Source organism: Hipposideros armiger, unplaced genomic scaffold (assembly GCF_001890085.2).
Source record: "Hipposideros armiger isolate ML-2016 unplaced genomic scaffold, ASM189008v1 scaffold_83, whole genome shotgun sequence".
Lineage (NCBI taxonomy): Eukaryota > Metazoa > Chordata > Mammalia > Chiroptera > Hipposideridae > Hipposideros > Hipposideros armiger.
The window spans coordinates 603,231-630,404 of record NW_017731433.1 but is presented as its reverse complement, the minus strand read 5'-3'; the positions used below and the strand labels follow the sequence as shown (position 1 = coordinate 630,404).

At 35.7% G+C, this 27,174-nt stretch overlaps 1 protein-coding gene across 1 annotated transcript in view; it reads left to right on the top strand.

Annotated features, from left to right (window-relative positions):
- The first annotated feature begins 393 nt into the window (after nucleotides 1–393).
- Nucleotides 394–27,174, top strand: part of ZBBX (zinc finger B-box domain containing) — a 113,694-nt gene continuing 86,913 nt past the window's right edge. Inside the window, exons 1-7 of the mRNA XM_019643911.1 lie at nucleotides 394–455; nucleotides 1,629–1,716; nucleotides 7,279–7,392; nucleotides 12,379–12,492; nucleotides 14,814–14,904; nucleotides 21,593–21,641; nucleotides 22,616–22,725. Of these exons, the coding sequence (XP_019499456.1) occupies nucleotides 7,325–7,392; nucleotides 12,379–12,492; nucleotides 14,814–14,904; nucleotides 21,593–21,641; nucleotides 22,616–22,725 (432 nt within the window). The 5' untranslated portion in view covers nucleotides 394–455; nucleotides 1,629–1,716; nucleotides 7,279–7,324. The remainder of the gene's footprint in view (nucleotides 456–1,628; nucleotides 1,717–7,278; nucleotides 7,393–12,378; nucleotides 12,493–14,813; nucleotides 14,905–21,592; nucleotides 21,642–22,615; nucleotides 22,726–27,174) is intronic.

Below are 27,174 nucleotides of genomic sequence, written 5' to 3'. Positions count from 1 at the left end.
GCCCTCTCTTAGCTTTGTAATTTTGGGTTGTTATTCAAAGCTTCTGTGCTTTAGTTTTCTTAGATATAAATTGGGCTGTTATGAGAATGAATTAGATGTTACAAATCGACCTCTTAGAATAGTGCTTGGAATGCGGTAGGGACTCAGTAAGTGTTAGCCAACTGCTGTCTCCTCCAGGAGAACGCCTCCCTCCATGGGTCTGCTGCGTTTCCCAGCCCTTTCTTTTTCTTTCTTTCTTTTTTTTTTTCCCCCAGCCCTTTCCTTCCCTCCTTCACTCTCTCTCCTCGCCTCTTGGTAGGGCTCCCTTGCTCCCTCTGCGGGCCGACAGTGGCAGAAGCAAGCGTTCTGGTTGCTATGGGTACCGAGGTAACGCGGTAACCATGGAGACCAAAGCCGGAAGCTTTGGGCAGCTGGTTGGGGCCCGCGGTGGTGATGCTGCAGGCTGGGGTCTCCAGGTAAGCCGGCTAGCTGCGGATGGCGGCGGCGGATGCGGGGGCGCGGAGTCGGCCCAGTGAAACAGCCCGTGGGGTCTGGGCAGAGAGGAGCCGGGTGGGACGGCGGGAGAGGAGGCAGGGCTCCGAAGGGAGCTGGGGGACCCCGGGGCCGCTGGTGTTTGACGAGCCCCTGACGTGTGCCCAACACAGTGCCAGGCCCGCGGCGCTGCAAGACATGGCCTTGACCTCAGGAGTTGCAAGTTTTTTCTATAAACAAACGACTTCCCGGCCCATGGTGCTAGTGGAGGCCTGAACCGAGGGTGAACCACAGACAGTGAAAGCGGGCCTTGAGGAAATGTACCCCTTCTACAACCCGACCTTTTTAAATGCTAGCCTCTTATCCTTTGAAGTTATTTGCGCCTTATGAAAAATTTGGTGCCCTGAAAAACATTATCACACCCACTTTTGTAGCCTCCTTTCTGCCTGCATGGCCACATGCACCCACTTCATTCTAGAAGTAAGTACACTCCTCCCATGTAAGGGTCGCAGAGAGGGGGTGCCAGATTCCCGAGAAATCGAGAAATCGGAAGCTGTGGACCGTCTTCCTTCTTTCCTAAATCAGCATTAGAGGTGCTCATTCAGTTATGTATTTTTTTTTGTACCCTGACTTTTTAAATCCATAGTTAGTAAGTCGCAAAAAATATATGTCATATCAAGTTGAAGCTTCAACAAGATTTAAACTATGGAAACTATGCTAATGGAAAATGAAAAAAAGAAATAAAAAAGCAAAAACAAAACCCTCTACCTCTAATACCTCTAATACCTTATTTTAGAGCAGCGGTTCTCAACCTGTAGGTCGCGACCCCTTTGGGGGGTCGAATGACCCTTTCACAGGGGTCGCCAGGTACTCGTATGTGGGCGTGTCTGCATGTGGGCCTGGAGACGGATAGAGGAGTGGTGTCTCGGTTCCTAAGACCATCGAAAATATGTTTTCCGATGGTCTTAGGCGACCCCTGTGAAAGGCTGAGAACTGCTGTTTTAGAGGCTACATGGAGGCCTGACCTGACCTACCATAATATTGCTACTTGTATTACAAATTCATTATTTGAAAGAACCTGTGTTTATTTCCTTCAAAACAATACTTTCCGCACTTATTTTATTTGCTTTTTCATTTTTTCCTACTTCCTTCACCAGAGTGTACATTCAGTGAAGATTGGCGCTCTACCTGTCTGGTCCAGCTGGTTGCTCAGTGCTTAACCTGATGACACCTGGCACACAAGAGGTATTCAATGGATATTTGTTGAAAGTCTGGTTGGGTACTTGGAAAAAAGAAAACAAGAAGAGTTGTTGAAATGGAAAAGTGGATGATGTGTTTGTTTACATTTTTTTAAATATGTGCAATGAATTCAAAGCCATAGGAAAAAAATTAAAACTCAGCTCATTATTATTGGCAGTACACTATTTGTAGGCCCTCTACTAATTTTTGGGGATTCAAAGATCAATGGTAGGACTGCCCTCAAATATTTGAGACACTTGGGGAAACAACACCTATATAAGCAAAGCAACAACAACAAAAAATAACGTAAGGCAGCACGTAATAGCAAATGAGTGTAATACACAGAATGTCCTTATAGGAGAAACTCACTTTTGGTGGAAGAAATTTTCATGGTAGAGATGTCCTTCACACTGAGCATTGAATAGAATAAAACTTGGCAAGCAGAGTAGTGGAAAATAAAGCATGAGGCTTAGGAAGATTGGGATGCGTAATGGAGGATCTTAAGTACCTAGCGAACAAGGGGTGTTATTTTTCTTATAGGGTATGAGGAACTATACAGAGACAAAAAATTTGTGACCTCATATTATGTGGGAGCAATATGACACCAAAACGATTTTCAATGGTATTTCAATTTATTGCTGTAAAATTTAGAAAACGTTTGATGTCAAACATTTCTTTCTGTAAATTTCCATTTCAGTACAGGTTAAAGTATATTAAAGGGGGAAGAATCTGAATGATATGAATTAATCATTTTAAGCATATAGAACCATATTTAGATTTCAAGTCTTAAGAAGAGCTAACAGGATGGGAATAAAATTGTGATTTCTGGCTTTGTCACCAATCTTGGGCAAATGCCTTAATTTTCCCATCCGTGAGGTATTCACAAGTGACTGCCTAGAGTAATAGTGGATTCTAGACAAATGAGTGGACTAGATTAAATATATGAAAGGGCTTAGGTTTCTGAAAGGTATGATTTATAAATTTAATACTTTCCTTGTTATTTGTAATCATATAAAGCTTTTAATTGTACAGAATTAATAATTGTATATTGCTCTACACCTATGCCTTTCAAACTTGTTTTTAAGCTATAGAAAAGTTTCTTTATATTAAATCTGACCTAGAGGCTCATTATGTTAAATAGATGACATTGGGGAAGCTGTGGGTAAAGCAGAACTTTTGCACCTCCTCTCGTTTCCTTCTCAAGTTACTTTCAAGACTTCCCCTTCCCTGGTATCTAAAGGCAACTCTCTCTGTTGTTCTCTAGGGAACTTGGAATGTAAAAAACCGGTGACTCGAGTACCATTTAGTGCCCTGAAGCAGTGTTTAATTATCAGATAGGTGGATTGGCTGAAAGATTGAGTGCCATTTGAATCAATACCGGATTTTCTTTCAGGGCCTGTGTAGGAGAAAATGGCATATACTTATCTACTGGGCCACTCAAGCACAAGATAATATGCTAGGGATTATGTATTATCAGTTTTTTCCTTAGATTAAAAAATATATGAAAATCATATATATATATAAACATATTATATATATATAATATATTTAGAATGAAGATATCATCAGAGAAATTATTAAAATACGATTCTTTTAAATGTTTTAAAACTACTATTTTTATTTTATTTTCATTTCACATTTCTTGCTTGGGTTTCTGATTTCTAAATACTATGGTAAACAGTTTAACCCATCCAAAAGAGCTTGCTTATTTAGACCCTTTTAAAATATGTGCTAAAGTAAAGAAAAACCCTATTTATTGGCTTTTAAGTTTTCAGGTCTAAGATGATCTGGGTCATTAGAAGAATCAACTAACCTTGGATAAGTTTTTAGTTACAAAAAGTTGCCCATCTTGAGAACAATGGTTCTCTAACCTTCCCATTCTGCCCTTGGTGTGATGGGAAATTCTTTAGAAGACTAGGGCAACACCTAATGCATCCTCTGAGTTTCTAGATTTATAGCTCATTGTCATTTCCTGTTTCCATTCTGTGGCAGCCACCTTTGCTGCTTGGCTTGCATTCCCAGAATGAGCACTATGTAGAAAGATCATCAAATCATCATGGACAATTTTGGGTCACATCGTGTGTATATGTACGGGGAAGAACAAGGTAGGGGACAGAAAAGTGAGGCAGCCTAATAAATCAAATAACTACAAAATCTTCCAAAAAAACAACTGAACTTTTGGTATTTTATTATAAGAAAAACAATTGAGTGACCAAAGGACAGATGGAACTCTGAAGTTTGCATAATAGGTATTTTGTCTGTATTTCCCTGGTTCCATTAGGTAACTAAACTTTTGCTATTGTGCTTTGCTATTCTTCCTACTGACATTGCTATATCCTAGCTGTCCCAAAAAAAGGTGACCTATTCTCTGGTGGTTTTACAAAAGGAAACAGGCAGAACAGCATGACTCACAATTACAATCTTTTTTTTTCCTTCATACAAGAAAATTGGCTTATGTGTGTGACTTGATAAAACATTTAATTGAGAAGAAGCCATATTAATTGCATTCAGTGAAGTAAAATGCCCCCTGAATAAGACCATTTATTGGCTAAATCACATTATACGCAGAGCTATAAGTCTGAATCATCTCATTCTAATGAAATTCACAGACTTGCCTTTCATTCATTTCAGTCTTTGTGTATCAGATCAGCTTTATGTATATCTCCACCACATGTAAAATTGTATATTTAAGTGGGTAAATAAAATTAAGTCAATTTAAATTATTTTAATTACTTAGACACACTAACTTTGGGGATTCTTTGAATTTTTTAAAATAATAATGGCAATTTTAACATTTTAGAACTTTTCATGAAAAACTTATTGACAGTAGACAAGGGTTCAAGAGTTGGATTTCCTGATATTGATCAAAAAGGGATATAGACTCTATATTACAGGAGCAGGATAATCCCTAGAGGATTTTTGTTTGTTTGTTTGTTTTATATTAAAAACTTTTTCTGCAAAATTTATTGTAAACAACATGAAAAGACAAGCCATTTCTATTTAGATATACTAGAGAACCTAGAGGTATTTTTTAAAGGTAGCGTTTGTAACCTCTGCATGATAAAAATGAGATAAAGATTTTATCTACAAAGAAGGGGTAGAAGATGCAATCCTCCATTCCCAAAACCAAGCAAAATCCTACTTTTCCATTCCTGGGATAACTTTAGGTCTCTTTGATACTGAGATTAGCTTAGCTTTGAGAGTCAGGACTTGGTGGTTGAGAAATGAATCTGAGTTTGATGTCTGCCCTAACTACTTCTGTCTGTCCCATGGTGTTGCCATTGTTTGTGTGGCTTTCACTTTGACTAAGAGTTGAGGGAGGACACCATGTCTTATTTACCATTGTGACTTCAGTACCTATAATAAAGGTCACAAGGGAGCAGCCTGTTGATCGAAGGCACAGATATACTTAGTCCTATGATGGTTACTATATGGCTTATAATATAAAATTATTTCATGAAATTTCATTTTGGAATTATTTTTAGGGAATAACTGCCTTCAGAATTTCCTCCAAGGCAGTAAAAATCTACCTTTTCTTGCTAGATTTGATTTTTGGAGGTAGAGTAATTTGAAACTAGAGTTGAGTAAATGAAGTAGTCCCTCCTGCTGGGCAATATCATTTTTAGTTTTAAATGAAGCACACCAAAGTAGATTTGTGTGTTTGTTGGGGGTATGATGGACTCTACACTCACTTTCAAAACAGGCGTGCCAAAAACATTTTGATCAGAGGTTGCATCATTGAAATTATGAGATAGTGTCCCAAAGGAACAACAATGAAGAACAAGTTAACTGAGTATATAGACTTTGATGTCACACAGTAACCTTCTACTTGGTTACTCCTATGGTGGTACCTTCTCTCCTTAAGTCTTTGAGCAAAACTTCTAGACTTTGTTTTTGTCCTGCCCTCTAAAACCTTCAGTGATGCTCATTACCTAAGAATAAATTCCCAAAGTGATAAGTTGGCATTTAAAGTCACCCAAAATTGGGCCTGAGACTACACCTCCAAGCTTATGCCTACTTTTCCTTATCCATGTAATCTATGCATCTACCAAATGGAACCAGTCATCAGGCCCCATTCAGGAGCTGTTCTTTCTTACAATGGGGAATGTCCATCCAATCCTTATCATCATATGTAATCCCAGCTTCCTCTTAAAGCCCTACTTTATATGTTAGCTGGCTTGAATTCTCTCTTTCACTTCTTCTATTATTATATCTATAAGTTTTAGGGCCCTTGTAATTTCTACCTTGTTTTATGGCTCTTATATATAGGTTTTATATACCCTATTTGACTCTATGTCATTTGAGCCCAGAAAACAAATGTCCTTGGGCGTTGACTCCTTCATGCCTCTCAGCACGGTGCCTTGCATGTAGCAGAGCCTTAATATCGGGTTGTCGGAAAAGTCATGACGTATTTTTTTCTATGTTTTTCATTGCAAAAATGCGTCATGACTTTTCCGACAACCCAATAAATACCGGGGGTATACACATTTTAAGAGATGTTATTCATGTATGACTTTTCAAAGTTGAATTGAATTACGTAGCAATGTGTAGTATGAAGTTTGCTCAAAAGATGATTAATCAAATGAATGCTAGTGTCATTCATTGTATTACTGTTTTAATACAGTTTTTTCCTCTCTTAAAATGTGTATACATTTTTTTGGCATCCTCCATTTATAGAGGTTATGAGCACATAGGAACACGTATATAAACTGATAGTAACAAATAGTTTGGGTCCTTAAGACTAAGGACTCTGTGATATTGCCTCTTCTATTTCTTTAAGAGTGTTTGAAATTTGGAAATTTTTATTCATACAAAATCTAATAGTTTTGCATGTGATTCAGTAATTCAGCATTACAGATTAAATTATTATAGAACCACGAATAATTGGGATACTCAGGAAATAGGGTATTCTGAATAATTTAATTTTCTGCTTAACTTGGAGTTGGGCAGAAAATCTGTTTTGTTTCATTTCTTGTTGAAAAATTCTTTCTAAATATGCTAATTTCTGATCTTAGGCAAAGAACGTCATTAAAATTTTCTTTGATAAATGAGGATATTAAGATGCCTTTGGATAATTTATTACATGCCTTAATTCTCATTTTACATTACCATATATGTAAAAAAAGATTTTTAAGTTTGGATTATATCGGGAAGGTTGTTTTCTTTTCACTATATTTAACCTTGGATATTATTTTTGGATGGGGATAAATGCCTGATATATATTATTATACCCTTAACATATAACAAGAGCCAGAATATGTGTTCTATTTGTCTTTATGAATGCATTCTTCACTTTCAATTTAATATTTCCACAGTCTTTTGCCACATAATTATTGGTATATTTTATTTCCATCAGATATATTATATTTATAACTTTATTAATGTGTAAATTTGTAAACTTATAATTAAGCATATAAAATAATTTTGTTATTATTTAACATTTGATTTAGGCTTTTCACTCATAACAATTTCTGTTTTTAAAATTTTCTTGAATTATATGTAGTTTCAAATTTGTAAGTTAACTGCTTTACCTCAGGCATAATTCTTTTGTCTTTGTTATTTTTTCAGAAGTTTCCGCAAGTCACAATTTTTAGACAATATTAAGATAATAATCATGAACACCAAAGACTTTGTAGTTCTTCCATGGGGAAAACCTGGACATTCGGTAAAGCTGAAATATAAGTAAGTGTATACATGTTGACTTAAATATAAATAATTGCTAAAGTTTTTGTATACTGTAATGTATCTTTTTACATAAGGTTATTTAGAGTTGAACTCAAATTTTGTCAATTCTTAGCTCCATATTCTTCAAGCTGTAGCTTAAAAAATAGTTGAAATAGTTTTAAAAAAAGGACTAAAAATATTTATGCCACAAGAATTGAAGTGAAAAGTTATAAATGGAGGTTGGGCTTACTAACTATTAAAACAATAAAACAGAAAGTTACAAATATTTTTGTGACACTTATCAAAATTAAAAGAGAATTACCCTGAAGAAACTGAAGTGTAGAGAGATTATTAGGATGAGTGACCTTTAAAAAGGGAATAGAAGGTACTAACTACCCTAACACTTGGCAGTTAGAAGATGTTATGTTGAATTTACCTTTCCCAAGGAGAGTACCTTCTGTCCTAGATTGCCTAGTGGATGCATTTAGCCAGAGCCAAGCAGTCCTGGGTATCCTGGGAATTTCATGACATGGCAGGGGTACCACAAATTTCAATATACCGCCCGCCTTTGAGATCATCCAGAGCCACTGGAAATTCCCAAGGCCTTCCTCTCAAATGTCACGAAGGGCAGCTAGCATAGGTTGGGGATAGACTGTGAATTTTTAATTCTAGTTTTTGAATCTTCTGATCCAGATCAGTAGCTCTGTGGCTATTTATTGCCTTCAGATCTTTCTTAATTCTCCCTTTACTTTTGAGAAAGTGTGTGTAAAAGCATTGTGTAAATTGGAAAATGTTATATAAATTTATGGGATTGTCATGATAAGGTGTACCATTTTTTGGTGGGGAGGGGAGCTATGCAATTGCTAGTATTACTGATTTTTCTTTTTTATGGAAAAAGAGAAGGGAACATCATTATTTGGTTTTGGTGACATGTTTCAAGTCTGTATATTACACAAGGTGTGTTCAAATAATACGACGAATGTTTAAATAAATAAAAATTATTACAGTAAAAGACACATTGTCATTAATCTCCCTCAAAATACTCCCCCTCACTTCGAACACACTTTTCCCATCATTCTTGCCACTTTCTGAAGCAGTTCTAGAAGTTCTCTTTCGTGAGTGTCTTTAGTTGCACTGTCATGGCTGCCTCAATGTCCTGAATCATTTTGACTTCGGGGAAGACCAGAAGTTGCTGATGCCAGATCTGGTGAATAAGGTGGATGAGGACACATGGTAATGTTTTTACTTGACAGAAATTACTGTATACCAGAAGCGATGTGTGACATGGAGCAATGTCACGATGGAGGATGATTTATGGTACACTTTAAAACACACCTTCTCTCAGCCATAGCTCACACCTGACTGACTGCACTGAACAAGTTCAAACTTGTCACACACTGTTACTAAGGTTCAACGTGCCACTTTCCGTATTGAAGATCCCTGCCTTTCCATTGGGTGGCACTTGACAGCAGCATTCGTCCTATTTGTTGATCACAGCAGCTCCGTGTCACACATGGCTTCTGGTATACGGTAATTTCTGTCAAATAAAAACATTACAGTGTGTCCTCATCCACCTTATTCACCAGACCTGGCACTGTGGGACTTCTGGTTCTTCCCACAAATCAAAATGACCATTAAAGGTAAACGTTTTGAAGTGACTCAAGAAAGAGAACAACCAGAACTGCTTCAGAAAGGGGCAAGAATGATGGGAAAAGTGTGTTCGAAGTGAGCAGGAGTATTTTAAGGGAGATTAATGGCAACGTGTTTTTTACTGTAATAATTTTTTTTATTTAAATATTCACTGTATTGTTTGATCACACCTTGTACTTATAAATGCTCATCCAAGAAACATTTATTAAGTACATCTTCTACATACTGTACTAGGGAATGGTGGATATAAAAGTAGGAAATCGCAGTTTTTGCCCTCAGATAGCTTGTAGAGGATGTGAATAAGTAAAATTACACTGATGATAGAGTATGAAACATGATGTGATGTGAAAGTACAGGGGACCATGAAAACATGGCCCAAACTTCTGAGGTAAGGTAAAGAGGTCTCCAAACTTTGCCTGAAAGATGCAGTTAGTCGGGTAGGCACTGGGTGAAACTTGGGCAAATGCACAAAGACCACATAGTTTGGGGCCTTTCAGACATATCCAGTTGGCTAAAGTTTATAGAACAAAGTTGGAGAGAATGGCGGGGTTGTATAGGTAATAAATTAACTTACATGCCACACTAAAGAGTTTGGAATTTGATTTGGAGATAAAGTGGAATCGCTGTTCTGTGGCCTGTATGTCCCCCTGATCCACACATGATCCACAGCCCGTAGAAACTAGGACGGTAACACCCACTCTATGGTCGTTGCTCTGGAGTCCCCTTTCGTGGCCTTTCCTTATTCCAAGCCTATTTTCATTTGACATTCTCTTATCAATTATTTTACATTTTTTGTCATTATGATGTTCTCTGATTCCTCACTACCTCTGTCCCAGCTCCCAACCCATTTCAGTGGGTGGATGTGTTGTGTTGGCATGGTCTCTACAGGGTGAACTTTAGTTTTTCTTGCCTGTCCGTCTGGCTTTGTATCCAAGGCTGTGTCCAAGAGGCATCCTTTATGTTGTGCCAGGTCCATAGAATCCCACCATAAACTTGACCACTTATCAGTAGACCAATCCATGTTTTCAATCTCACCCCTTTCCTCTATCATAGTGGGGACTTCAGAAACATTAAGGGTTTTCTAAGCAAATGAGTGACATAGTCACATGTGTGCTTTTGAACCCTTTCCCTGGAAGCCACATGGAAAGTGTTATAGGTCCTTGGGACTTTGGGCAGGGAGACCAGCTCAGGGACTAATTCTGAACTGTGTCCCCAGCCCATCCCAGAATGATCTAGTTCAGGAAATGGCATCATTGTCCTGATCTCTCGAGAAAGAAATCTGGGATTATCTTAGGTTTCTTTCTTGTCCCTTGCCTGGTCAGCCACCTATTTCTGGTCCGTCTCATACTCCAATTGATTCTATTTCCTTATTTTCTCAAAAATGCTCTCATTTTTTTCTCTCCACTGTTTCTACCTAGTCAGACCAGCATAATGTCTCTATTATTAAGATTACTGAAATAGTTTCCTAACTGGCTGCCTTGCTTTTAGCCTTATACCCTGTAATTAATTTTCCATTATACAGCCAGAGTAATCTTCCTGAAATGCAAGTCCGATCAATTCTCTTAAAACCCTTAATTCTTATTGCTCATAGAATACAGATCCCAATGTCTCACTATGGCCTTCACGGCCCTTCATTATCTTGCCACTGTCCACCTCAGCAGTTCCATTTTCTGCCACTTTTCCCATCCTGCACTTAATGCCTGGTCACACAGAACTACTAGTTCTTTGGCCCATACATCACTCTTTTCTACTTATGCACACACTTTCCTTTCTTCCTGGAACACTGATCTCACCACATCCCACAGCTTATAAAGTCTTTTTTACCCCTTAGGGCTCTGCTCAGACTTTACTTTCTCCAGGATCTGTTCCTACAGCCCCAGGGGCTGTGTCTGTGCCCTTCCTGTGTGCTTACGTACCTCCTTGTGCAGCCCCAGTGAAAATCATGTATTTCAATCACCTGCGTGCTTGTCTGTGTTCCTCACTATACTGGAAGCTCCATTGGGTCTCATGTCATACCACCTACTTGTGCTTGTACGTAGTAGGGGCTGAGTTACTCCTGTGGAGCAGATGTAATGAAAATACCGTTTTTCCCTCGATATCTTTGCCAGTTTCTCCGAACCCTCTGGACAGTCTTTGCCTCCTATCACCTTCCATATATCTCCCTAGATTGTATCCATTTTGGGACGTATCTTTGGCTCACATGCTCTTTGGTGACTGCTCACCATCTCTGTAAATTAGTTCCTGTTTCTGATCTCCCTTATTCTTATTTTGTTTCTTTGCCATAACATGCCTGGTCACCTACGCTGCATGATTGTAGTAATCCACTAATGTAATAATGAAGAAAGAGATTTAAATTTATGGTAGATACTAAAAGCTAGAGAACTAGATTGGCTTAGACCTATGAAAGAGAGCGTTAGTGACTAATGCTGAATAGAGACTAGAGTTGTAAAATGAGGAAAATGGCTTGTGTCAAAATCTTGATGATCTTCAGATATTATCAAAACTTCTTGGGCCAGCCAAGTGGCTCAGTTGGTTAAGAGCTCACTCAAGAGTGTGAGCTCTGAGCAACAGGGGTTCAAGTCCCAGCCCGAGCTGAGTTGCCAACAGGTGGCAGGATGGCTCAGCAAAAAAAAAGAAACTTTTTATATAAGAATCTATAAGTGGGCTCCGCTCTGTCCTCAAAAATGTCTCCTTCTTGCTTTCCTTCGGAGGAAATGATAGGTTGGGCTTGGCTCAGTTCTCATTTAATCCTTTTGATGGATTCTATAACAAAACGCTTAATGGATATATTTTCCCTGATAGGCCCCAAGCTGGCTCTGCTCTTTTTTGTTGTCATTGTTTATTTTTTGGATTATACATACATGACATAAAGGTAGAAATTCATTGAAGGTTTCCAAGATGATCAGTTCAGCAAAAATGTGTATTCTGCCTATACAGAAAAAAAAGTTACTTTAAACCCTGTACTTCTAACTACTTGAATCTTTAGAGGAATGAGAGTAGGCAATTAGAAAATAATTTTTCTTTTGTTTCCTATTTATGTGTCATAGATATTTGTGCATATATAAAGATATAGCCCATATATAAAGTGAATAATGATTTGAAACCTCTAGCAATGTAATAGGGAAAGCAAAAGTCTAACATCTGAAGAGATACCTTGCTTGAGGAGATGTTAATGGAAGGCACTGGCTAACTTCAGAAACCGTATTTCAAAGCAATACAAAGACGGGAAAATACTTCATCACTATTTCTTATTCATAATTTTACTTAAGAGAAAAGATGATATAAAATTATTTTGCCTTGCTTTTGTTTGTTTGTTTACCTCAAATAAATAATATGCATTTAAATCTTATTCAGAAATGCTCAAGAGCTGAGGATGGAGAAAGCCCAATTAGAGATGGAGAACCAAGAGATGGAAAAGAAACTGCAAGAGTTCCATTCAACGAGGAGCAAAGAAAAGGAAGAAAGAGTGTAGGTGACATTTTTAGACAATTTCAGAGGGATAAACCAACTTATGTCAAGAACGATTTTATATACTAAAGAACTATTTTATATACTGTTATCATTCCTATAAAGATCTGTTTCAAATGAATAATTTCTGGTTTTCCTGATGAACTAGCAATATTAAATATCCCCTACTTCTACTTGTGTTTCTCATGTAAGGTATGCTGTTTTTTAAAAAAAAATACCATTATTTTTGTTCCTTCTGAGCCTTATATATGCTCTTACATTTTCTTATTTCTTTTCTTATGTGATTCTTTTGAAACATTTATAGGACAACAATGCAGAATTTACCCTTTGCTTCCATAAAATTGCCATCAACAGGAGATTGCCAGTTTATATTTAGAGTCATTTTTATTTATTAAAAGACTTTTGAGGCAGGAGTGTGCTGTACATATATAAGAATCATTAAAACCCTCAATATGTTTGAAATATTTTTAGTAAATGAACTTTAGCTGAAATTTTATTAATGATAACTCTAATATTATGCTTGTATGTCTGGACTAATTTTACTACAAATTTGGTTTTATTATAAAAATAAATAAATATGATAAAAGTCAAATAGAAGTGGTAGTTATATAATGGGAGTATATCTCCTCTTAGCTGTACTCTGACACCCAGCACATTTTATAGCACCGGTTTTACAATTAAATGCCCCCCCCATAAATGTCTTATCTTTTAATGACTACATAGTATTTCTTTGTGTAGACATAATAACATTTATTTTTCATATCTTTTTTAAGTTTTCAGTACTTTGTAATTACATATACTGCCATGAATATGCTTCTATATATTTTTGGCATATACTGGGGGTGCCAAAAAATGTATACACATGACTTGTATTCATCTTTTGTTATCAGTATATATCGAGTATTAGAATTTTAATACAGTTTTTTCCTTTCTTAAAACGTGTATACATTTTTTTGGCACCCTGTGTATTTACAAGAGCATCTATGGGATAAATTCTTACCTGTATAATTTTTGATCAAAGTATATATATAATTTACATTTTGGTAGACATTGGAGAAAGTTTTTTTCAAATAGCCTTCAAAAGTGTGTGACTTTCTCATGTAGAGAATGAGAGTGCATGTTTCATGTGTTTTTGATAGTCTAAGTATTACCAGACTCTATATATTAAACTTGCTTTTGTTTTGTGCTCAAAGTGATGACATCAAATATCTATTAAGTACCTTCTGAACCATTAAAGAATATTCAAATACTTATTGTAGCTTCCATAGTATTTATCTTTAGAGTCTAACTTTTTGAAAACTATTCATGATGTGTACACACTCTCTCCAATAACCCAAGGATTGGTTTAATGCAGGAATCTCAATGTTGTACATTATCCCAGGTGACAGAGTTTATTGTGTATCTTGCTGCTCTTCTCTTAATGATTCAGTGGCCAGTTCTATTTCTTAACCTTCACTGCTTTGGATTTCTCAGTGGATCATGAATATGTCTGTGAATCAGAGTTTCTGAAATTAGCCCCAAGAATGAATTTTCATTAGCTCAGGAACATTTTCTAGATATTTTTAAAAATGTTCTAAAGCTTGACTAAATTTTCAGAATCGTTAAATGCTTTCCTGAGGTCACACAGATAGTAAATATCATAGCCAGAATGAGAACCTGCCACTCACTAGTTAGGAGGTTAGAGTCCAGTGTTCTCATCTTGACTTTATTATTTATTATCTGTGACCTTGCACAAGTTTTTGTCTCATTATTTTTTAAATAAGAGTTGGACTCACTGCCCTGTTTGACTTAAAAGAATTTTGTGAAGCTCCAATAAAAGTGCTTTGAAAACTAAATTATAAAACTAAACAGTTTGCCTTCTCTGCAATCCCTGTTATCTTTCAATAGGGGCTCATTTGAAATCTTAATAAGGAATTGATCACTTAGTAGATCTGCTGAATGTTCGTGTTTTGCTTCTTTTTCCTCTTTACATTTGTGGACCCTCAGCTTTTAACGCTTATGACAGTCTTTAAAATTTCTATATATTCATGAAGCTGTCTTTAGGCATTATAAATGTCTCAAAAATGGGAATTCTTCATCTCTTTGGACATTTCACTTTTATTCATTTTGTCTCAAAAATTCCAACTACGATAGAGCTATATTTTAAAATTACTGAGGATATTGTGGCATTATTGACATTTTATTTTCATTTTGTGGTGATCTGTTTACATGTTAACAACTGAATTTTTATTTCCTGAAACAGGGAAAATATATTTGTTTTCATTAAAAGTAGATGTGTATTTAGTAATTACATTTTGTCTTCCGTTTATTTGTATTTGAAGGTCAAGTGGCTATCACTGGAAATCTGGAAAAGTGGGCAAATTGGGTAATCAATCACATATAATGTCACAAAATAAAGGAAATGTTATTAAGGTAAGGAAATACTATTTGATTCTCAGGCAATTTGCTAAGCAAGAAGATATAAATTATTTTTTCAGATCTAGCATTCCGTTCCATACTTATGAATTTACTATTCTTGTTTTAACAACTTTGTATATTAGTGTATTTTGATTAAACTTACATTTTTATAGGTTATATACAACCTTCATTATTCAGATATGTTTTTTGTTTTTCATCTGCAAGTTGATTTTTAGAAATTCACCTTGAGTTGAATTTTTCTAAACCATTTTTTTCCATTCAGTTCTGGTTTCAAGTGTGTAAAATAGAACTATGTAGTTCTATATTAAAGTGGAAACTATTATTTCATATACCAGAGGACAGACTTTTTTCTGTCTTTTGATTATATCACATTGGTTCAACGTGTTTGTGTTCTGCTTGAATAATGATTATTATTCATATACTATTGTTTCTATGTGGAAAAATATCCAAGGAAAGAATTCTTACAGGTTTCCAGCTATAGAATTGGTTTATCCTTACTATGTATGTATCATTACATTATATGTGTGATTAAAACCAGATTAACTGTATTTCTGTAAAGAAAACTGTTTTGCTTCTGGATTCTTTAGTACAAGGTCCGTGACTTTGTAAGTTTTAACTTATATACCTTTTTCTTTTTTATATAGCTGTCATTAAACTTTCATTGGGCAGTTGGCATCTATAAACATCTTACAGTGCTTCTAAACTTTTTGGCTTTGAAAAAACATTTTATTCTGTAGTGTCATTCTCTTATTGAAATATGTTTTTTTAAATTTTTTGGATTAAAAGTTTTATAATTTGCTTTGCATTATTTATTACTTCCTGAGATAGTGTTCCATGTTTCAGATGTTATTGTAAATATATAAAAAATGCTAACTGTGATTATTGACTTATTTTTAAATAGCATTTATTAAGTGCCTTCTTGCTTGTATAAAAAATTATCCTTATTCTCAAGGAGATCATCATATAATGTGGAAGATGATACACATATAAAAATATTTATAGAAAAAGTCAGTGTGTAATTTTTGCCATAACTATTCAGTGTACAAACCATCTGTGCTTGGAAAATAATAGTTTAGTTCTACAAATATTTGAAAGTCTACTAGGTGTACTTGTAAGAAAAAAGTGATGAATATGTCATAATGCCAGTCCCACAACCTCATAATTGAGTAAGAGGGTGAAAACTTGGAGGGTCAGGTTGCTGTTGAAGGGGGGTATAGAAGGTGAGCTAGGGCAGGAGGGAGGGCCTTGAATACCAGACTCAGGAGTCTTAAAGTTTTCATTAGGTGAATGGAATTCCCTGACAGCTTTGGAGCAAAAGGGTAGCAAGCCAAGGTGATAATATATGATGGTTGATTTGTTCAAATATCCAGTGCATTTGGAGTTAATAAATGCAGAGAAAATGACATTTAAACTGTTTTGATCATGCATCATATCAATAAATTTGAGCATGGACTTTCTACCCATGAACTCTTTATTTATTTATAGATAAAATGTGTATATATATTTGTGTGTGTGTGTGTGTGTGTGTGTGTGTGTGTGTGTGTATATATATATATATATATACACACACGCACACAAACCCCCCCACTGTTTTTACTAATATATAATACAAGTGTGTGTGCATATATATATATATATATATACACACACATATATATATACACTTGTTTACTAATATTGTAAATCAAAATATGGAGATTAATCAAGGACAGTATAAACATCAATAGATGTTTCTTTTCTACTCTCTGGTCTTTTCCTGAGCTCCTTCAGGCATGCACACATGCTACTTTGGAGGCCACTGATATAGATGCAGAGAGACTATTTCAAAGACTATTAAAATAATCTTAGAGGTCAGATGAGAAGGCTCTGAATTAGAATGTAGCTGAAGAAGAAATATAAAGAAAAATATGGAACCAAAACACAGTGAGAAAGGAAAGGAAGAAGTCAAATATATAACTAATATTTCAGGCCACATTGACTAGGAGATAGAATAAAGAAGGAAGTCAGACAAAAAGTTCTGGGGTATAGATTTAGCCCTTCCTTCCTTCCTTCTTTCCTTCCTTCCTTCCTTCCTTCCTTCCTTCCTTCCTTCCTTCCTTCCTTCCTTCCTTCCTTCCTTCCCTCCCTCCCTCTTTTCTTCCTTCCTTTCTTTTTCTTCTCCCCAGCTTTATTGAGGCATAACTGACAAATAAAATTATAAGATTTAAAAAATATACCACTTGATGATTTGATATATCCTACATTGTGAAAGATATTCCACATCGAGTTAACACAGCCATCATCTCACATATTCCTTTTTGTGTACGTGAGAACATTTAAGTTCTACCCTCTTAGCAAATTTCAAAGATTTAGAGTTTTATTTGAATATTCATGTGTTTAGTTGAAGCTGGGAATGTAAATGTGCTTCCTAAGAATTTATAAAAAAGAGAAGAAAGGTGTAAAGGATAAAGCTCAGGAAGGGCAGGTGTGAAGGGCGAAGCTCAAGGAATATGGAGGCAGAGAACTTAATATTTACTCACTGTTTTATTCCAGGCAACAGTTTAGCTGCTTTTCCTATTTTATCCCATTAAGTGTTTGTATCACCCTTAAAAGGCAGTTGTAATTTTTCCAGTTCCACAGATGAAGTATTTGGTTGTCGGAAAAGTCATGACGTATTTTTTCTGTTTTTCATTGCAAAAATGCTTCATGACTTTCCTGACAACCCAATAATTTATACATCAATTAAGTTTAACTTTCTCAAAGTCAAGTGTCAGGGCCAAGATTTGGAATGCAAGCTTTCAGGCTGGTTCTAAAGTAATTAACTTGCCAGCTCGGTAGTATAGGGAGTCTGAGAAGAGAAAGAATGGTAGGAATATAATCAAAGTAATGTAATTTTATAGAAGACAAAAGTAAAGGAGTGTGTTTTTAGCAAATATGGAGAAGTCATCATTGTCCAATACATTGTGCAATGGAAAAAGTTTTGAATGCATTTTTCCTCCCAGGAGACATTTGTCAATATTTGAAGACATTGTTAGTTATTACCACTGATAGCTAAGGGGTTTTTGTTTGTTTGTTTGTTTGTTTGTTTTGTTTTATTTTTGCTAATGGTATGTTATGGCTATAGGGCATGGGTGCTGTTATACATCTTACAATGCACTGGGCAGCTCTCACAACAAAGAATTATCTAGGCCAAGATTAAGAAACTCTGTGTCAGACTTTGTAGATTAAATTCCTCACTCATTTCATTAACTCTGTGATTTTAGGCAAGTCATTTAACCATTCTAAGTTTCTGTTACCATGTTTGTAAACATGCATAAGAATACTTGCTAACTGCTTCACAGAGTTTTGAGCAATGTGTGAGATAATATGTGTGAAACCAATTGTAACATTAACTGAAAATCACATTAGAATGTCTGTTTATGGAGAATGAGACTTTCTGGAAACACTGAATTTGATTTGGTGATTAGATTGTTATTAGATGCTAACATATTTTCAAGTGGTTGAAAAAGAAAGGTGGGTGGCAATGAGTAAAGACTAATGTTTCAGTGACCATGAGAACAGAGGGTGACGTCTCAACGGTTTAACAGGATCAAGGAAGGACTTCATTTTATTGTCTTTTAGAGTCAGGGAGGAAACATGGGTCAGTTTGTAGCTGAGGGATGGACTCACCTAGTGGAAGAAAGATTGAAGATGTAAATGAGAGAGGAGCCAGTTGCTGGGGTCTAGTCTTAGGAGAGGGCACATTTTCTCTGAGATAAGAAAGAAGGAAGAGGAAACAGGTGGCAGTAAAGGGAAATTTTTAGAGGTTTCATTTGATAGCAGGTGAGGTAGGAAGCTGTGGAAAACTCTTAATGGGAAGATCTCAACATTCTTAGTAAAGTTGAAGGTAAGATCATCTGCTCAGATTAAGAAAGGGAAATGGGATGAATTTGATATTTTTGGAATGGAGAAGGTTTGGAGTAGCCACTATGGCAATCATGATTGAGGTTTAGCAGCAAATGATACATGGATTGCTGAAGAGCCGTATGAGTCCACGGAAGTTGTTCAGCATGAATTGGTAGTGGACCCAGTCAGTGTTATTTCCTCACAATGGTGGGTAGCTGTGGGCATTCTAAGAGGAAGGAAGTGAGGTGATCATGGGTAGCACTGAGAAACCCTTGAGTTTGGGACTTTAAAGGTGTGGCCATTCAGATTGCTGCTTAGGTTCAATGTTTTGTCATAATGGTCAGGTGGCTGATGAGGCATTTAGATGGTCATGGCTGTCAGTATGTTGGAGGGTTTCTCAGCATCAGCATGTCAGGTGAACATGGACATTGACGTCTCCACCATCATCACCCAGAAATGTGATAGAGACGCTGGGCAGATTCCTGAAGTTCAGGTTGAAAAGGACCCTGGATATTGATAAAGGCAGTAAGTAGATGGTGAGGACCTTTAGTAAAGGAAACTGCTGAGTGATGAGAGCAGAACAGTATTCTGGAAGCAGCACTGAGGAGCAAACAGGGAGAAACATTTCTTCTCTCTGGTGAGTGAAAGGGAGTAGAAACGGAGCTTGTTCCTCTGGAAAGTTCTGTGGAGGAGGCTGTGTCTGAGGATAGGTGGGTCCAGTTCATGTGAACTTTTTGGAAGAGTCATTTTGAGGAAATATTTAAGGCATAAGGTAGCTAAATGACTATTTAATAAGAGCTCTGTGAAATGGCAGGGGAGCCTGGCTGGCAGGACAAGCAGTAGAAAATGGCAAAGGGTAAGTAGCTAATTGGGTTAAGAAAGAGAATACTTAAAAAGGTCGCTTATGGGAGAAGTGTGGGCCCAGCATGCCGTATGAGGGCATTGGTGGGAGTTTGGGGACATCTGTGAATGCCAGAAAGGCTGTTATTGACAGCATAGTCTGACCCCAGTGACCCAGATGATATATGTCTGTGTGGTAGCGCCACTAAGCTGTCCTGACCCGTGATGGTACCCCTTTAGTAACTACTGGTGGAGGTATAAGTGGTATAAAGTACAGACTTCAGTATTTTGAATAACTGATGTTTGGATCTACATACGTATGCATATACATGTATCCATATATATGTACATGTATTCGTATACACATATGGTTATGTGTGTGTGTGTGTGTGTGTGTGTGTGTGTGTGTATGTGGCCTTTGTCCAGCCCTACTCCACCCTCAGCTCTTTCCCAGATAAAAATTAGACTTAGGAGGAAATTCTACTTGCCTAAAAATAGCAGCTAGCAGTTTATTCACTGAAATATTTTTATGTGGTTTGAATCATTTGAGGTAAATACAACTCTATTCATGGAACAGAAAAATACTCTTCACAATAATAAATACAAATTATAAAAATTCCCTAATAATAATGGGTTCAGTTCGCTTTGGCAAATCCATTCTGCCCAGGTAGCCTATAATCACATTGATTTTGTTGCAGTTCAGGTGTATTGTTAAGGTAATAATATTGGATAATTTGGTTATGACACATGAAATTAAGTTATCAGTAGCTTGTATAACATTGCCAGTTTAAAAATAAAAGTGTGATTCACTGAACATTGATGATTTCAACCCTGTTTTCTTTTTTTGTGTGTTTGGTGCATATAACATTTGAGTAGCTACTTAATGTGAACAACAAATGCCCCTTTGAAGCAAAACCACTAGAGTCACTGAGAATAATTAGGGCTAAATTTTCAGATGAGTGCAATTGGTGCAGCCATAGACATAGAGGCAGCCATTGTTTTCATATTCTCGTGTACAAACCGGGCAATTGAGCATGCAAACTGCAAATTGAAAACCCGGCATGAATTGACAGGGTCTGTGTAAATGTGCTCCATCCTCCAAGCTCGTTTGTGTACTGTGAATGTTGGTTTTAATAAGACCAAGCCAAGTATGTGCAATTGGCAAGTCTTTTATTTCTTAAAATCTTAAGATTCAAGGATTTTAAGTGATTATCTGAAATACCTAGCAGTGAGTCTTATTTACTCAGTTTTTGTTTGTTCAGTTTTTTTTTTTTTGTCTACAACTTGGGAAAGTCAGAGATCACAAATAATGTATTTGAAGGTTAAGTCTATGATACTTAAACGCCTGGTTCTCTAAATTGGACAAATAAGATAATAATATTGGTGTCTACAGTTATGTAAGCAGAGTAGCTCAGTCAGCATTCAGTTTAGATTCAATCTACACAAATATTAGGCTTTGCATCTTTCAGAAAGATCAGAGATAGAAAAGCCTTTACAGTATTTTAAGAATAGTGCTTCCCTAAAATCATTTCATGATGACATATAAAGATTTTTGTTTAAAAAATAATTTATGGCATGTTTAAAAACTGGTTTTTTTTGTGTTTTTTTTTTTAAGCTGAGCCATCCTGCCACCTGTTGGCAGCTCAGCTCAGGAATCGAACCACTGTTGCTCAGAGCTCAAACTCTTGAGCGAGCTCTTAACCAACTGAGCCACTCGGCCAGCCCTTAAGAACTGGTTTTTATATAGAGTTCCCAAATGTATTTTCTTTTTATGAATTTCCTCTTAATTTAATTAGAAAATCTATATATGCTTTAATGATGACCTTTTCTATATATTTTATATTATTCTTTCAAAATGTTTGTTTTGTTCAAGATGCACCAAAATGTTACAGCTTTCTTATATTTTTGTTAATAACTTAAACTATCTTTGAATAATAAAATGTATACCTGACAAATAGTATCTATTTCATTAATACAGTTTTCTGCTGGAAAAGTAAAATTAAAATTACTGAAGGAGCAGTTTCAAGGTAAATAGTTTACCACTCTATTATTAGATGCTATATATATAATTTTTCTTTCCAACTGAATTACATAAAAATTAAAGAGCTAGAATTGTTCATGCAATATACAAATTCTAAACCCCAAATTATGTCTCTTTATCTTTGGTATTTAAAATACATTTCATTTATGTATTTTTATGGGGGAGGGACCTTAATTTTATGTCAAAAATGTCAACTTAGAATATGATTATAATATAGCATTTTTTAAAAGTGAGGACTTTCCTTAAAATTTGTTGATACACTCTTTTAACCAGGGAGATCATTTCGCAGTATAAAATTATAATTTGAAATTTTACTCTAGGAAATTAAAAGAATATTGAAAAATTCCATTATATTTTAAAACATCTTGACAAAAGCAAAAACCATAATCAATTTTTAATTTGTAATAACTTCAAAGAAATAAGAATTTTTAATAGAGGATAAACATTTGATTGGAATGGTTAAGGTAATTTGGTAGAACAAGTTCTAAATATATATATATATATATATATATTTATATACATACACACATAGATGACATATATATGACATACATATATATGACATTTATATATAAATAACATTATATATGTATATAACATTTATTATAGGCGATGTTCTGTGTAGGCTTCGGTTTGATCTAGAGATGGGACAGAATGCCATAGGAATTCTGTCAAGAGTATAGTTTTTAACTGTTACATTTTGTAATTGTATATGTCTAGTTCCAAGAGTGCATATGAGTGGATATGTGTGGCCCTGTGGTGACAAGGGGCGGAGGGGGACCGTGGGCTCCCCAGCCTACTGGGAGGATTAGACTTGGCTACATGCCATTGTTATCGGGCAACTAACATTTAAATATTATTTTAGAATTTAGAACTATGCATAATTTCATTACTTTATCAATCACAAAACCAAGCCTCGTATTTTAAAGTGATTAGTCTGACTTGTTTTTTTTCTTCCAGAGACAGTGAGACAACCACTTAATTATAAAATGACCAATTCCTCCGGAAATGAAAAACCCAAGATAAAAGGGAAGGTTTGTGGACAGTGTGAGAACAAAGCTGCGCTGCTCGTACGTACTCGATAATTGGGGTAGAACTTTCACGTGGCCTTTGCCACCTCTCCCAACCTAACCTGCTTTAGTAGCCGTATCCTTGTCCTCTGTGACTGTTACTGAGGGTGACGTGTACGTGCCACTGGGGAAGGCCAGCGACACACTGAGTCTCTTCCTGTTCAACATCACACCTTAACTCTTATCTTCTCTGTCTTAGATCGCCAGCACACAAACAGCTTGCAGTATCTTCCATCTAAAACCCAAACCAAAACTACAGCAAACGTTCTCCTTGGACTCCCACATCACCCTCTGTATCTCTTGCTAACACTTCTGAAGAGTTGGCTCTCTTGCTGTCATTATATTTTCTCCTCTCGTGCTCCATCTCTCTCTCTCTCTCTTTTATTGAGGAATAATTTACTTACTGTGAAGTGGACAGATCTTAAATATACAATTAGATGCCTTTTGAAAAATGTCTGTACCCCCGTTATGATCATAGAATGTGCTGAGAAGTTCCCTGGTGCCGTTTCCACTTAATCCCCACCACACAGACAACTACTGTTCTGATTTTTAGCACCATCCATGTAGTGGTGCCTATTCTTGAACTTAATGTATTATAAATGAAACTGTGTGGTATATATTCTTTTTTGTAAGATTTTTTTTGCTCCATGTAGAGATTGATTCATGTTACATTTATCATTGGTTGTTCATTTGTGTTACTGAGTAGTATTCCATTGTATAGATATACCAGAATGTTTTTATTCATTCACATGTTGAACGACTTTTAGTTGTTTCAGTATTTTTTTTCTATTATATTTAAGGTTGTTTTGGACATTTTAGTGCAAATACATCATAATTTAAGAGTTACCATCTTAGTCATTTTAAGTGTACAGTTCAGTGGCATTAAGTACATTCACATTGTTGTGCGACCATCATCACCATCCATCCACAGAACTCTTTTCAACAGAAAATTGTCCTCATTAAATAATAACTCCACATACCCCCTTCCCTCAGCCCCTGCCAACCACCATTCGATTTTCTGTCTCTATGAATTTGACAATTCTAGGTGTCTCATATAAGTAGAATCATGTAGTATTTCTTCTTTAGTCACCATTTAGTATTGCCCTTATTTCACTTAGCATAATACCTTCAAGGTTTATTCATGATGTAGATTATATCAGAATTTCTTTCTTTTTTTAAGACTGAATTATATTCCATTGTATGTAATTTCCACATTTTGTTTATCCATTGTCCATTGATGGACACCCTTTGGCTATTGTGAGTAATGCTTCTGTGAACTTGGGTGTACAAATATCTATCCAAGTTCTTACTTTCAGTTACTAGGGGTACGTACCCAGAAGTGGAATCGCTAAATTCCCATTCTCTCTTGAAACCCCTCCATTCAGAAATTGGTCTCCATGACTGTCCAGCAACTGCTCCTATCAAGGTCACCAGTGACTTCCACATTCTTAAATGCAGTGGTCAAGTCTCAGTTCTTATCTTAATCTATCAGTAATATTTGACATAGTATCCCTCTCTTCTTCTTTGATTCTTCATTTGGCTTCCTCTGAAACTTCATTCTGCCTTGGTTTTGTTTTACTTTGTCTGCTGTCCCTTCTCAATCTTCTTTGTTGGTTTTCTGTAATCTTGACCCATTAACATTGGAATGCCACAGAGCTCAGTTCTTAGGTTTCCTCTTTAATCTATTTACTTACTCTTTAGGTAATTTTGTTCACTCTCTTGGCTTTAAAGACCATCTCTACTTGGATGGTTTCCAGATTTACATGTCAAACCCATATCTCTTCCCTGAACTGTGAACTCAGACTGCCTAGTCAATACCACTACTTGCCTATCTAACAGGAATCACTAACTGACCATGTTCAAAATTGAACCATAATTTATCTCTAACAAATCCCTCCCCCCCCACAGTTCCGTCATATCAATAAAGGTCAACTCAAATGTTACATACCCTGACAGTTCTATAAAATAGCAACAGCTTAGCTGCACTCTCCAATTTCGTGAAGCTGCTGCATTCATCTACATAGCAGTTATCACCCTTTAATATATGTGTGTGTGTGTGTGTGTGTGTGTGTGTGTTTTCCATCTACCTATAATGTAAACTTCATGAGAGTGGGGATTTTGTTGGGTTCACTGCTCTGTGCCCACCACCTAGAATTATGCCTGCAATTTAGTAGTTACTTAACAAATATTCGTTGAATGAATCATTTCTTTAAAATTTTTCTGTAATATAGACTTTAGACATACCTTCCTTTCAGCTAGTATTGAAGAGACTCCAATATCCTTTGTAATTTAAAATATTTAAAGCACACTTAGGAAACAGTATCCCCCCCCCAAAATTCAATGATTATAACTAATGATTATTGTAGATTATGTTATAGTTTCAGAGAACATAGCCGTAATCACTTCTGACTTAAGACTATATTACTAGCCTTATTTCATGGTACTTTTAACTGGGCTCAAGGAGTTAGAACGCTATAAATCTAATGAAGAGCTAATAACAGTATTAAATGAAAAACCCTGGCTGTTGGAATAATGCCCTTACTATTACATCATACTATTATCTTATTTGATATAATGGTGAACACAATTTAAGGAATTTTAGCCAATTATATTTACCTGGAAATGTTTAAAAATATAAACAAATGCTAATGTTCCTGAAGTTGGAATTATGAAAACTAAAGGGGACTTACTTGTTGAATTGAATTGTGGAGGCCCACTGTTCATGATCTGAAAAAGGATTTATGTAGTAGCTGAGACAATGTTTCTATTGAATCCTATTCTGTGTTGAGCCCTTTTTAAAGGCCATGGAGTTTGAACAAGTGATATGCAATAGATAAGACTTAACCTGGAATATAAGGATCTGTTTTTCCTTAGAGTAGGAAATGCAAGGAAAGGACATCCCAGACAGGATAAACAGCCTTTGCCTTTCCTGGAAAGCAGAGTAGTGACATGCACAGTAATCAAAAAGCTGATTTACCTGAAAACTGATGCATATGGAAGCCAAGATTTAGGCCCTAAACATACTTAAACATTTTGTTAAGATTTTAAGAAAGGCTATTCTTTGATTTCAAATGAAAATAATGTTTTATGATACTTGTCAAAGCACAATAGTAAGTTATTTAAAAATTCAAGCTAGGCAGATCTAATGAAGCAGACTGTGGTGGCGTTGAAGTGTTTTTAACTTCCATCGTTCCAGATGATAATGCTGATTGGATAATTAGAGTTAGGCTTTCTATGTTTTATGATAGGGTCTTTAGGAGGGAAAAATTGTGTATTGGGGTAGGGGTTAAGAGCTTTTGTTTTGGGGATTTGAATCTCAACTTTACCTGTTATTAACTATGTGACTTTCAGCAAATGACTTTATTCCTTCCTATTTCTGTTTTCTCATTTGTAAAATGGAATAATGTGGATAACAGTAGTCTACGCCTCAAAGTTATTGAGGATAATTGAGGATAATGCATATGAATTATTTATCATTGTGCTTGGTGTATTGAGAGGAGACAATAAATTGTGTATTTTTGTTGTTGGCACATTTTTTTTTTAGGTCTTGATGTATTCACATATATTGATGGTAAAAATAAAGTTTCAAACTTACAAATTCCTGTTTTTTTCTCTCAAATTTCTTAGTTTTTAAAGAAATTACAAATAGCTTTAGGCTGTCTCTACATGGCAAAAGTGAAATGAATAGTTAAAAATTATACATTAATATGGCAAATGTGGATAACGTAACTCAAGTGGATTCTGAAGGTTTAGTACAACTGATTTAGCCTTGATCAAATTAAGAAGAAGTATCTGTGGTGGACTGGAATCCTTATCTGTGTTTTAGTATGTTCCTGCCAGTTATACAAACTGCCTAAAAAGATTTTCCACTTGGCGGTCATTTTAACCCAATTTAAATCCAAATATGCTTGTATAACAAAATATATAAGCTTACTCTGCAACTCCAGCTTTGATCTTACAGTCTACAAAGTCTATTTGGCTACTTCCATTAAAAGTCTGTTGTTAACCAATACTTGGCTTAGAATTATATGCTGAAACTGATTTTCAGTCCTCTATATTACATTGTGAAAACATTGCCAAATATTTATAAGAAATTTATTAAAATATTAACTGATATATAAAATAAAAATTATGTAGAATACATTTTGAAATCTACATTAATACAGTAATACTACCATATATATGTGAAATTATAGCTTTTTAATTGATTTTGCACTTGAAAAATTATGGATTTAGATAATATGTTTATCACCATTTCTCTAAGATAATGTAATTCTTTTTTCTTAAGTTCTTTATGCTTTTTAGATATGTATCTAATTTTTTTTCAATTTTATTGTTAGTTTCAGGTGTACAGAATAATGCAATAGTTATCCTTTTCACCCTCACAAAGTAACAACCCCCCTCCCCCATCTACTGCCCTCCCACCCCCGATATCATGCTTATCTATTA